A 13,324-nucleotide genomic window follows, 5' to 3' on the forward strand; every position below is an offset into this window, starting at 1 on the left:
GGCTTGCACTCAGATGACAAGAAGTGAGATGTTTGGGAGAAGAACCAATGGTCTGAATTTATCATTTTATTTTTCCAGGCCAAGTTTTCTGGTATCCAAGCTAATTACATGAAGCAAATTATTCTGGATATAATTCTGCACAGGCCCAGGTAAGGAGCATTTGGGTAGTCAAATGTTGAAATGCAATGAATAGCTAAAATTAAATAAGGTCAAGAAGTTAGTAAAATAAACTTTGCAATCAACAAAAATTAGAGACAGCTCCCCTGGGAGGGGCCACCATGCTCCTTAATTCCACATGGAATGCTTGAGTTCAATAGCAACTTGAGATTGTTGTTTTCTAAGCTGTTGGTGGTCAGGCAGGCTGCAGAGATTTATTTTGAAGGAAGTCAGGCTGAAGTGCTCTGGCATTTCAGGAGGGTCTCTGCTCAGCCCTCAGTAGCAACACTTCATTCTTTAAATTCCTCTCCAGGAAGTAGTGCCTGCCACCTCCTGCTGAAAACATAAAGTCTACAGAATACAGAAAAGGCAAAACCTACAATTCAGGGATTCTGGTTCTGGTCACAGTGTCATGGCTAAATGGCTATATCAAATAACAACTATCTATTGGTCTCACTATTGTGTAGCAGAAATACCTCATGATGGACTCTTCCCTAGATCTTTTCTTTTTTCTTTTTAAAGTTATGAGAAAACTGCCACCAATAATAAAATGACTAAATGGCCTGCAATACAGGATCCTACAAATAAAGCAGACCGCAAATAAAGAGCTATATAAATGCTGTACCTGGTATACAAACATTACTGAACCTCTACTTGACAGCGGTGCCATGAAGCACCTCTATCTCTGGCCATCTCTATGTCTATCTTTGATGATGTTCAAATAATCAGTGTTTAAAGTGAGTAAACAGATCAAGCGGATGTGACTCTGTACAGAAAAAGACAAAACTCACATTCCAAAAAGAGTCCTCTGAACATCCAAACACCAAAATCCCACCCTCCTCACCCTGAGGACAAAGGAATGGAGGGTCAAACAATGGAAAACACTTAGAGCCAAAAATAAGGAACGCATACCCATGTTTCCTTTCTTGTGTCAGGTGCATTTTCCACAAATATGACATGAGTAGCCGTCAAATACAAAGTACCGAGGGCCGCTTTTTTAGAAGATATTCGATCTACCAAGCGGACATTTTCAACCTAGAGAAATCAGTTTGACAGGGTTATAGTAAAGAAAAAGGGCTACTCACAAAAAAATTAATGAGTAGGTAATCTCATGCATAATCCAAATATGATTTTGAAAATTCTCCCAATAATAAAAACCCAAACTTACCCATTTAATTCGATCTCAGAATGATTCTGTACATCAAAAGATAAAAGCTCACCAATTCCTTATATATAACCTTAAATGCACCACAAAAGATGAATAGACCTATTCTCGAAGAATATCCTTTCTGTGTTTTAAATAGGTCCACACTTTTCCTTCGCTATAATTACTGTAATTCTAATTTAAGGCAGGAAGTGTACACATGCAAGTTGAGACTACACAGTAACTATGTATGAACTACATTCTACTAAAGAAAAAATAATGTATTTTCCTGCATTTCTCAGTGGTAGAAACAGCCCCAAGGCTGTTTGTTTCCATATAAACTAGGAGGGAATACAAATCTACACATAGGAGCAAAAACTATCAGAGAGATGTTCTGCATGCTTACCAAGAAAACCTACCAAGTTACAATGCTAATATTTATGTCAAAACTCTTTCTAATAAATAGAATTCTCACCCCTGAGGTAAAATTCAAACTGTTAGACTTCTGGAAATAATGTTTATCAAACACATATCTCTGGGAGTTCCTGTCGTGGCACAGTGGTTAGCGAATCTGACTAGGAACCATGAGGTTGCAGGTTCCATCCCTGGCCTTGCTCAGTGGGTTAAGGATCTGGCATTGCCACGAGCTGTGGTATGGGTCGAAGATGTGGCTTGGATCCCGAGTTGCTGTGGCTCTGGCGTAGGCCGGTGGCTACAGCTCCAATTCGACCCCTAGTCTGGGAACCTCCATATGCCGCGGGAGCGGCCCAAGAAAAGGCAAAAAGACAAACAAACAAATAAACAAAAATACATATATCTCTTAAATGTATTTCAAGAATATATGCCTTGAATGTATATTATGTGTGCTGGGTCACTACGCTGTACAGAAGAGACTGACAGAACACTGTAAACCAACTATAATGGAAAAAAATCATTTAAAAATTAAAAAAAAGAATATATGCCATGGAATCATTCCAATATGACATGTAAAGGAAATGACAAGACAATCTCTACAGGGCAAGAGATGACTGAAGCAAGAACAACTCTAATAAGGCAGAGCCATCACAGCCACGGGATGAATGTTCCAGCAATGACGGCCGACTTGGTGATGCTACTTCCTACTGCCAAGGATCAACCATCGATCAGACACTGGCTCATCCTTCATTTCTCAAATGAGGGTACTTATTCCTCCCTGAGGCAGCTTAGGAAACTCCAGTCTCTCATGACTTTGATTTGCATTTCCCTAATGGTTAACGATGTTAACATCTTTTCAGGTGCACACTTGTTTTTAATGGGAACACTTGCATATTTGAAAAAAAAATCAGTTTAATAATGATTTTTTTTTTTTCTTTTTTGGCTGCACCCATAGCATGTGAAAGTTCAGGGGCCAGGGATCAAACCCATGCCACAGTAGCAACTGGAGCTGCTACAGTGACAATGCCAGATCCTTAACCTACTACTTTGCAGGTTTCTTCATCTTTGAAGAACTCTTAGATTCTTGGTATATGATCAACTTGGAAATGGTGTATTAATGTTTTAATATTGCTTATATTTTATCTGCTATAATTGTTTTATTTTTGTTTTCCTTTTTGAGCTTTTTGTCTCTATGCTTTTAAGAAAGATTAGTCTATATTAGCCTACTTGTGCTACTTTTCTCAGGTAAAATCATCACGGTTATGATTACATAAATTAATTAGGAAGTTTTCAACATACAAATTACTTAGCATTTGAAGCAAATATAGAAAAAACTCTTTAATAATTCTTTCATTTTTTTGTGCAGTTGATCCGTTCAATTTTTTTTTTTTTTTTTTTACTAAATCTCATTTTGACATCTATTTTCTTTTCAAATTATCTTTTTATTGCTGATTTTCAAATTCTTACAATCTTTTAATTCTTGTCTCTGGGTAAATCCCTATCCCCTCCTTCCTTCTCTCATCCCTAATACTGTGAAGTACAACCTTACTTTTTTGTAATTAGATATGCAAAGGTTTTTCTTTCAAGTCACAGGTCTTATATTGATCAACTTAATTTTTCACTTTTCTAATTGTTAATTTCTGCTTGTGTTTGTTAATAAATGTTTTCTTTCCTTGGATCTATCATGTGGTTCTGTTTTCTTTGTTCATTTCTAAATTCTGAGATTTCACAGCTCGTTAATTTTCATTCTTTCTGATTAATAATAACCTTTAAGCCTAATCATCGTCTTCCAAGTAAATCCTGCATCTTAAAGAGTTTTGTTTGCAGTATTATCATTCTTCTTGCTTTCTAGGTAGTTTACAACTCTAGTTTGTGTTTTTGTTCCCACCTCCACCCATGGCATATTGAAGTTCCTGGGGCAGGGATCGAATCTGAGCCACAGCTGTAGCAACGCCAGATCTTTAACTCATAAGCCAGGCTAGAGACTGAACCCATGCCTCCACTGTGACCTAAGCTACTGTGATCATATTCTTCATTCACTGTGCCACTGTGGAAACTCCTATAACTGCAATTTCTATTTCTTCTTTGACCCAAGAGTTTTTAAAGACAGTTCTCCTACTGTAACAGCACAAAGAACCATATCCAATCTCTTATGACAGAACATGATGGAAGATAACGTGAGAAAAAAAAATGTATGGGAGTCTCTGTTGTGGTGAGGTAGAAACGAATCCGACTAGGAATCATCAGGTTATGGGTTCAATCCCTGGCCTCGCTCCATAAGTTAAAGCCCTGGCATTGCTGTGAGCTATGGTGTATGTCGCAGATGCAGCTTGGATCTGGCGTTGCTGTTGCTGTGGTGTAAGCCGGCAGCTGCAGCTCTGGTTTGACCCCTAGCCTGGGAACTTCCATATGCTGTGAGTGTGGCCCTAAAAAGCAAAGAAAGAAAAGAAAGGAAAAAAAAAGAATATATATATATATATAATATGTATGACTGGGTCATTTTGCTGTATAGCAGAAATTGACACAACATTGTAAATCAACCATATTTTGATAAAAAGTAAATAAATAAAACTACCTATCTGGGAAAAAACAGTAAATTTTTCAATCCCACATGATTGGATTTTTTAAAAAATACTGCTATTCCCATTTTAATTTATTTTATTTTTTGGCCACCCTCAGCATATGGGGTTCCTGGGGCCAGAGATCAAATCCAAGCTGCAGTTGCTGCAGTGGCAACACCAGATCCTTAAACCACTGTGGCTGGGCTGGGGGATTGAACCTGTGTCCTGGTGCTGCAGAGACGCCACTGATCCCATTGCACCACAGTGGGAACTCCAACTGGATTATTTTATTTAAACTTTTCATTTTGAATAAGTATGAAAAAGATATTACAGAAGAGACTGGGAGGAGAAAAGCAAGGGGATATATTATTTTTAGGACATTTCTATGGGGAAAAAACTCATTTGCATGTTGAAATGTGTCTAGCTAAATTAACCAGAGGTGCAGCGGTGATGTATCAGTTAACAACATCTAAACGTGGAACATTAATAATTTTCTCTGCACTTAGGACCAATGAAACAAAACTTTATCAGGGTAACCATTCTGAACATAAGATAATACTTTGTGGCCAAAATATTTAGTATGGATTATTCTCCCTATAGAAGTGAAGAAAGATTAGATTATTTTTAGAAAATCTCAGTGGAACAGAACAAGGTTCACAGATGGTGGTAACACTTAATGAGATTTTTCCATGTCTTTTTGTTAACTTTGGATGCCTCTGCAGGAAAATTACATTTCAAGATTCAGCCATCGTTCTCACAGGTCTCACAGCTGTCAGAAGTAATTCTGAAGTAGGAGGAGGAAATAAGAAATAAAAATGAGGGAAACACCAACAGCATGATTTCCCAGTGATGTAATAAAAGAAATGAGTAATAAAAATTAAAATTCTATCATCTGAGAAATTCTGTGAAGATGGAAAGCACTGTTCAGGGACCATTCCATGGTTTACACTAAGATAGCCAAAACACTCTTGACTTCGACACTACAGTCAGTCAATTCTAGATAAATGAAATAAATTTGCAAAGTTCCTGTCGTGGCTTAGTGGAAACAAATCTGACTAGCATCCATGGGGACGCAGGTTCGACCCCTGGCCTTGCTCAGTTGGTTAAGGATCGGCATTGTGGTGAGCTATGGTGTAGGTTGCAGGCGTGGCTCAGATGCCACGTTGCTGTGGCTATGCTGTAGGCTGGTGGCTACAGTTCTGATTAGATCCCTAGCCTGGGAATTTCCATATGCCATGGGTGTGGCCCTGAACAGACAAAAAAAAAAAAAAAAAAAAAAAAAATTCAGAGTTTTGACACCATCCTGAAGACCCACTGCTTCAATAACTTTGCCTCACTGTTTAACTTAATTCTACCTCATCTACACATATAACAAACTACAGGGTAATAGGGCCTCTTTCACACTTGGAGAGAGAATGACTCTTAGGAAACTACCAGATTCCTGAGACAAAGTTATGGCAATTCATGTGCACGCTCCCAGAACACCATACTTCAAGACATACTCAGTATTCATACTCTGCAAATGGCTGTTGATCTCTGCAAAAGATATTGCAATGTACCATTGACTCTTGGACGTACATTTTTCTCATTCTGAAATTTATAAAAATGGAATGCACCCTGTGATTAACATGGTAAGAAGCTGCTGTGTCGCTTAATTGGCAGCGCTGTTTTTCTTTTTCTGTGGTACATAAAATCTCAGTGCATCTTACAGTCACCAATGCCTCAGATTTGCTGATATGAAGTTGAGTTTTTAGTCACTGGCATGTAAGTGATTTTTGAAATCATGGGACTGGAGGAAGTTTCCTAGGGAGAGGATGTAGAATGAGAAGAAGAGAGATCTGAAGAAATTCAGTGTTTAAAGCTCCGAGGGAAGAGGAGGAATCAGAAAAACAAACTAGGGAGGATGGGCCAGTTAGGAGGAAAATCAGGAGAGGGCACTGTCAGGGGAGAGTGTGCAGAGGGTGTGATTTAAGAGAGAGAGTGGGAGTTCCCACTGTGGGTCAGCGGGTTAAGAATCTGACTAGTATCCATGAGAACATGGATTTGATCCCTGGTCTTGCCCAGTGTGTTAAAGGATCTGGCACTGCTGCAAGCTGCAGCATAGGTGACAGATGCAGCTCGGATCCTGAGTTGCTATGGCTGTGGTGCAGGCTGGCAGCTGTAGCTCCAATTCAACCCCTAGCTCACGGACTTCTATATGCCTCAGGTGCAGTCCTAAAAAGGAAAAAAAAAAAGAGAATGTGTGTGTTTATGCTGAATGGGGTTGAGAGATCAAGTCAGGCAAAAACTGTAACATGCCCACTGGACTTAGCGACATGAAAGATGCAGGGAGGTGGTGGGAGTCCTGAGATCAGAAGCCATAGCACAACAGCTGGAGAGTAAGCTCACCAGCACTAAGACAGAGAGATTCAAATCTTGTGGATAACGGGCCAGAAGCCAGAGCAGGTAGCCTGACTCAAATGCCATCCCAGAACAGCAAAACCAGAGCATTCCAAGAGCTTTCCAGAAGCAATGGGCACGTCAAGACAAAGAAGCCTGTATTGCCAACCAGGAGGCATCTCACATTGTGATGTTCACGGGAAGTAAAATCATTCCCACTTGGCAGAGAAATACCTTTTAAAGGATTAGGAAAAGGAGCTGAGGCTTATTGGGCAAGAATTTGTTTATCCTGCTTAGGCTAAAGTCTCCCCAATCCTAAAAAGCTTTCTCCTCCGGCTTTTAAAACTGGCCTTTTTAAAAATTATGATGCCATGTACTTCTTTACGCAATGTTTAAAAATTCAGAAATACAGAAAGAAAGAAAATCATCCCCAGTCTCATAATCCAAACACAAGCACTGTGAATCTTTCGGTGTACTTTAGAAAATCTTTTTTTTTTTTCTTTTTGTCTTTTTGCCTTATCTAGGGCCGCTCCTGCAGCATATGGAGGTTCCCAGGCTAGGGGTCTAATCAGAGCTGTAGCCGCTGGCCTACGCTAGAGCCACAGCAACGCGGGATCCGAGCCGCGTCTGCAACCTACACCACAGCTCACGGAAACGCCAGATCCTTAACCCACTGAGCAAGGCCAGGGATCGAACCCGCCTCCTTATGGATACTAGTCAGATTGATTAACCACTGAGCCATGACGAGAACTCCTAGAAAATCTTTATACCTTATTTTCAGTGTTTTTGATTAGGTGGCAAAGTGCCAGGGGAAAGAAACCCTGGAATGGAGAGGAAAAATCTCATCTCAGCCTTTTGCTTTACAGAACCTTTCCTTTGCCCCAAATCTTCAAGAAAGTCGGTTGTATACCTTACTGTCTTCTTCGACTGGAGAAGGGCTATGTAATTAAGTAAGAGGCAGGTTTTAACTTAGCACAGTTGAGTCACGGAATGCAGATGCATAAATGGGTAGTGAAACAATCTTTAACCTGAACTAATTCAGTGGGAGCCCAAGATTATGCAAGAGGAGACTGTGACGATATAAACACTCCTGCGAGCCAGGAGAAATTCTTGGGGGAGCTTTGGACCTTTGAAGAGAAGAGAATGAAGGTATTCAAAATAACTCTTACCAGCATCTCACGGATCAGACCAATCCCCACTGTCCACTGGCTTCTGGAAAAGTCGCCCAAATAGTAATAATAAGAACAATAAATATGCTTAGACGACATACTGGCTGCCCCACACTATACTATTTCTCTGTGTATCTGACCTCAGTTAATACCCACAATAACTCCATGAGTTAGGTCCTCTCATAAGCCCCACGGCTAAGAGCCATGAGCAATCTCCCCAGGTCAAGCAAGGCTTGGTCTGGAGCTAAGGGCTGTACCTGGCAAGGCTTGGCCTGGAGTTAAGGGCTATCCAGCTCCAAAGGCCAAGCTCATGGGTCACCAAGGCTGTGAACTCTGGTGAAGACCTCTGAGGTCATTCTAATTCTGCTACTCCAAATTAATATGTTTAGGATAATCGGCTAAAAATCATGTTAAGCAACTTTATGCATGAAATTAGTATTTAAAAATAGAATGCTTTTGACAGAAAGTATCCGCGTTCAAGGACTCAGAGGCTATTATTCTCATGGGTCTTTCTTAAGAAATGTGCTAGAGAACAGGCTCCAAAATAAATAAATAAATAAATAACTGCAGTGATATCAACATAAGAACTGGTGGATAAGGTTAAACATAACTATTTATAGAACTAAGACAAAAATGAAGGCAAAAAGGGAGAGAAGACTGGATGTAACGGCCATATGATTATAAAATGTAGAAATCCTACAACTAGTAAAATGGGAGTGATATGGGAAAAACATCTGCAAAATAACTGTACTTAGTAATTATATTGCTGTGACAGTATTGTTTTCTGAGACTTCTATATAGAATCAAGTAACTGAGTAATTTTAAAAATGGATGCTTGAAATCAAAAATTATACTGTAAAACTATATTCATAAACCATTATTCCATTATTAAAATATTCTTCTTTGAGAGAAACCCAAAGACAGAAAGCCTGCAGATGGGGTAGGAGAGCCCGGATGTTGGCACAAGGAGATGTTCGGGATTCTCGGAACCAAAAGAAAGAAATATCCACCTCCACTCAGCAAAATGCCTTTGTGTAAGACAGCGTTGGCTTCTGGGAAGAAGAAAAGGGTGACTAAGACGAAGCCTTTGTCCATCCCGAAGAATCTTACAGACTCAGTGGGAGAGACTGTGCCCCAGTTTAATGGCCTTTTCATTCCCATCCCTGCTCTGCTGCGGTTAGACTGAAGGAAACAAAGGTTTCATAAGCTTTTCTAGGCCGAGGCTGAAAAGCCTCAGTGAAAGCACCAGGCCCTGAGGGAACAGCACTGCCAGGCCTGAGGCAGGACAGTCGGCCGGGAACACAAGGGCAGCGGGGTCCTTCCTGGCCACTGGGAGTCAGGAGGCCCCATAAATCACAGGGAGACAGAGCCTCTCCTGGGCACCACCTCCCAATGTCAATGCAAATGGAACAGAAGCGTTTACTTCCTACCCTGGGGTTTGGCTCAAACTGGTCAAATACTGGACAAGTGAATATTCTCGGGTTCTGGAATCAGCTCTGACTATCTGGAAAAGAAAAACTCTCTGGAGAACAGGGAGTTCCAAAGTGCAGGGTAGGTTAACCTTTTTTCTTTTTTTCTTTTTTTGGTCTTTTTAGGGCCGCACCCATGGCATATGGAAGTTTCCAGGATAAGGGTCAAATCAGAGCTGAAGCTGCCAGCCTACACCACGGCCACAGCAACACAGGATTCAAGCCACATCTGTAATCTACACTGCAGCTCACGGCAACACCAGATCCCCAAGTCACTGAGCAAGGCCAGGGATCAAACCCGCAACCTCATGGACACTATGTTGGGTTCTTAACCTGCTGAGCCACAATGGGAACTTGAGGTTTAGCTTTTATTGAAAAAAAGGAAAAGGAATGGTACCAGCCACTGGTTTCACTTGAGCCAAACACCAAGTCCTCCATACTGTATAAATTAGGCTGAAGGTCATTGCCAATCACTTGAGGGCAGAGATCCAGAGGTTGTAGGACAGGGAGAAATCAAAATGTCTGCAGCAGCCAAAACTGAAGACAAGTTTATGTTCTAATCTAAGAAAAGCAACTAGATAAATAGTTTGTCGTGCTAAATTTGGTATCCTGACATTTTCTAACTCCAGCAACATTAAAAGTAAAGTATTTGTCTGCAAGTCAAGGGGCCTGGGCTCTGGTTCTGGTTCTGAAATGGAATTGTTGGGCCCAGACTGCTGAGCGACTCTCTGTGGGTCCTGACTTCTGGAAAGGACCGACTGGGCATTTAACACCTTTCCGCACTCTCACAAGTCGCCCTCCTAACTCAGGGGGTTTCAGAAGGACACACAAAACTGCTGTGAAAATGCATACAATAATGATTCAATATCAAATCCCAAGAAATTCTGCCACTCACTACCATGGTTGGCCAACAAAACTACTGTGATTTCCCAAGGAAAGGAGGCACCAGCCGCAGCAACGAGAGAGTCTACAACACAACACGCTCTCAGACCGGCCCAGAGGCTGCACAGAGGCCCAGTGCTCAACACCTCTGGGTGAGACCACCACTACACTTGGCTCCTTCTCAGACTCCGGGCTGCCCACCCAACCTGAGCTCCTCTCCTCTTTCATCCTAGAGGATCAGGGCTGTGAGGTAACGGCTGCCTGTGAATCCCAGGAGAACTTGGAAAGGCTTTCTGAGTTACTTCTACCTTTGATACCTATTATTTGGTTTTAAGCCTGAATTAATGAAGCATCTTACAGTGTTTAAAAGAAAGTACTCTGGTTGCCTTTAACAAATGATTTTAAACTGTATCTTCTTTTTTTAAAGTACTGTTCCTCGTCTTAATGCTCATAAAATTCTTTCTGATAAAGATGAGAGACCATTACATAAAATGTATGGGGTTTTTGTTTGTTTGTTTTGTCTTTCTAGGGCCAAACCTACGGCATATAGAAGATCCAGGCTAAGGGTCAAATTGGAGTTGCAGCTGCCAGCCTACACCACAGCCACAGCCACAGGGGATCCAAGCAGTGCCTATGACCTACACCACAGCTCATGGCAACGCCAGATCCTTAACCCACTGAGCAAAGCCAGAGATCAAACCCCAGAGTCCTCATGGACACTAGTTGGGCTTGTTACTGCTGAGTCACAATAGGAACTCCCATAAAATGTTATGTTTACAACAGAATGCCAACCTGATTTTTGAAAACATCGTATTTTACAATAAATCCAGCCAGCCATCCTTTTTCTTTCTTTCTTTTTTTTTTTTTTAACAATCTTTAATGGTGATACTCAGGCTCCAATGTCACACAGACCCATCTGGCTTCACAGTGCCCACCCATCAAATTCCCACACCACTGGCCAGAAAGTTGCCAAGTGACAAGGAGGGCTTGTACAGAAACCAAACCTGAGACCATGACAATGAAGAGAACCTAGACGTACAGGCAGAGTCCATTTTCCCTGAAATGCTCTTCACAGCATGTGAGCCACAAATATGGGGACGCACGACACAAAAATGAGCCTCAACACCGCTATTTCAAAGGCAGATCCATCACCTGGGCAGCCCTTAAGCACAGGGATTAGGCGGGGTGGCAGGGTGCAAGATGGGGGCACAGAAGCTCCAGAGGAGGGGCCAGCCTGGGACACACACAGTCCTGGCTTCCAGCAGTGCCCGTACCCTCACCCACTAACTGCTGAGAATCACAGTGATCAGGCCAATCCAAGACTAACCTTCCGGAAAAGCTGACAGGTGATAAAGAAAGCATGATGGAGGAAGATCCTCCCAACTTCTCCTTGAGCAGAAGGGGTGAAAAAAGGAAGGGTAATAATAACTGCAATACTGGCAGGAGTTCCCATCATGGCTCAGTGGTAATGAACTTGATTAGTATCCATGAGGACTCAGGTTTGATCTCTGGCCTTGCTTAGTGGGTTAAGGACCTGGCATTGCCATGAGCTGTGGTGTAGGTCATAGGCACGGTTCAGATCCCGTGTGGCTGTGGCTGTGGTGTAGGCTGGCAGCTGCAGCTCCAATTTGACCCCTAGCCTGGGAACCTCCAAGTGCTGTGAGTGCAGTCCCAAAAAGACAAAACAAACAAAAAAACCCCACAATACTGGCTACCATTTCCTGAGCAACTACTGAGTGTCAGGTACGGTGGTAAGTGTGGTCCACACACTATTCCCAGCCCTAGCTGAAAGGCAGGCAGAGTGATCCCATTTAACCAGGGCCCGTGGTAAATCAACTACCCTGCAGCGAGAAGGCAGCAGAGCCAGATTTCAGACCAGGAGTGTCTGACCCCACAGCTGCCTCCCTAGATCTCTCCCACACTTCAGCCCCTCAGTCCAAGCCTAACGTTGTAAATTAATGGGTCAAAAGCCCAGTCTCCATTTTCCCTAAAATTTCAGTGAGAGTTACACCGTTAACAAGTAAAAAGTTCTGGCTGAGCCAAGGCACTGATAATTTGGTGTAGAGCCTTAAGTTAAAATAGCCATGTGGGAGTTCCCATCGTGGCTCAGTGGTTAACGAACCTGACTGGTATCCATGATCCCTGGTCTTGCTCAGTGGGTTAAGGATCCAGTGTTGCCATGAGCTGTGCTTTAGGTCGAAGACGTGGCTCGAATCCCTAGTTGCTGTGAATGTGGCTACAGCTCCGATTGGACCCCTAGCCTGGAAACCTCCATATGCCACGGGTGTGGCCCTAAAAAGACAAAATAAAATAGCCATGTGAATTGCATATGTTCACTTCATCTGGTCTGGAGGGGTGCACACAGCACCCCCACCCCCCACGGTACTGAGGAACCCAGGAAACCCCAGCTCCCAGGGGTCCAGGACCAGCCCAACAGGAGTCTTGACATGTGCACGGGCAAGTTCCACATCATAAGGTGCAATGACCTCCTGCAGCAGCGGAAGAACCGTGTCAGGAATCAAGCTGCTCTTCTACCTAGCCATGTATTAACTGCAGCAATGTTTTATTTATGGAAGAAGTCCCTGTGTTGCTAAGTAGGATATTTAAGCTTGAACCCAGACCTCCTGGACAATGAATGATTCCACCTGTGAGTAAACGCATGTGTGAAAGGAAAAGAGAAAAAGCAGCCATCTCAGTAGTAATGCATAAACAGTGCTTATTGGCAAACAAATCCATACCAGAGACTTGAGAGATTTCATTCTCATTCCCACTGAATGCACACTTCATGTTCCCTGTTAGCCTAGTGGTAACAACAGAGTTTGCAAGAAAGATGGGCTTCTCAATTATAGTTGCAAAATATTTTGATATAGAAAGAGAGAAAGGGAAGCAATAAAAAATTCTTCAGACCATTCAGAATGGTTATAATCTCTTACAACAGCGAAAAATAAGCATTCGATTTTTCCAAATATTTTTGGCTGCTCCTACATGTAGAAGTTCTGGGACCGGGGATCCAATCCGAGCCACAGTGATGACCTGAGCCACAGCAGTGACAATGACAGATCCTTAACCCACTAGGCAACTAGGGAACTCCTAATATTTCCAATTGAAAAGAAGAATTCTTAGTACTCTACTGTATACTTTAAAAGTTGC

General features: G+C 42.1%; 1 protein-coding gene across 1 annotated transcript in view; it reads right to left on the reverse strand.

Annotated features, from left to right (window-relative positions):
• The window catches only part of MTMR7 (myotubularin related protein 7), a 114,808-nt gene that overhangs the window by 69,078 nt on the left and 32,406 nt on the right, over positions 1 to 13,324 (reverse strand). The window contains 1 exon segment of the mRNA XM_003134197.6: positions 1,069 to 1,191. Coding sequence (XP_003134245.4) covers positions 1,069 to 1,191 — 123 coding nt within the window.

This window comes from Sus scrofa, chromosome 17 (assembly GCF_000003025.6).
Source record: "Sus scrofa isolate TJ Tabasco breed Duroc chromosome 17, Sscrofa11.1, whole genome shotgun sequence".
In the NCBI taxonomy this organism is placed as follows: domain Eukaryota; kingdom Metazoa; phylum Chordata; class Mammalia; order Artiodactyla; family Suidae; genus Sus; species Sus scrofa.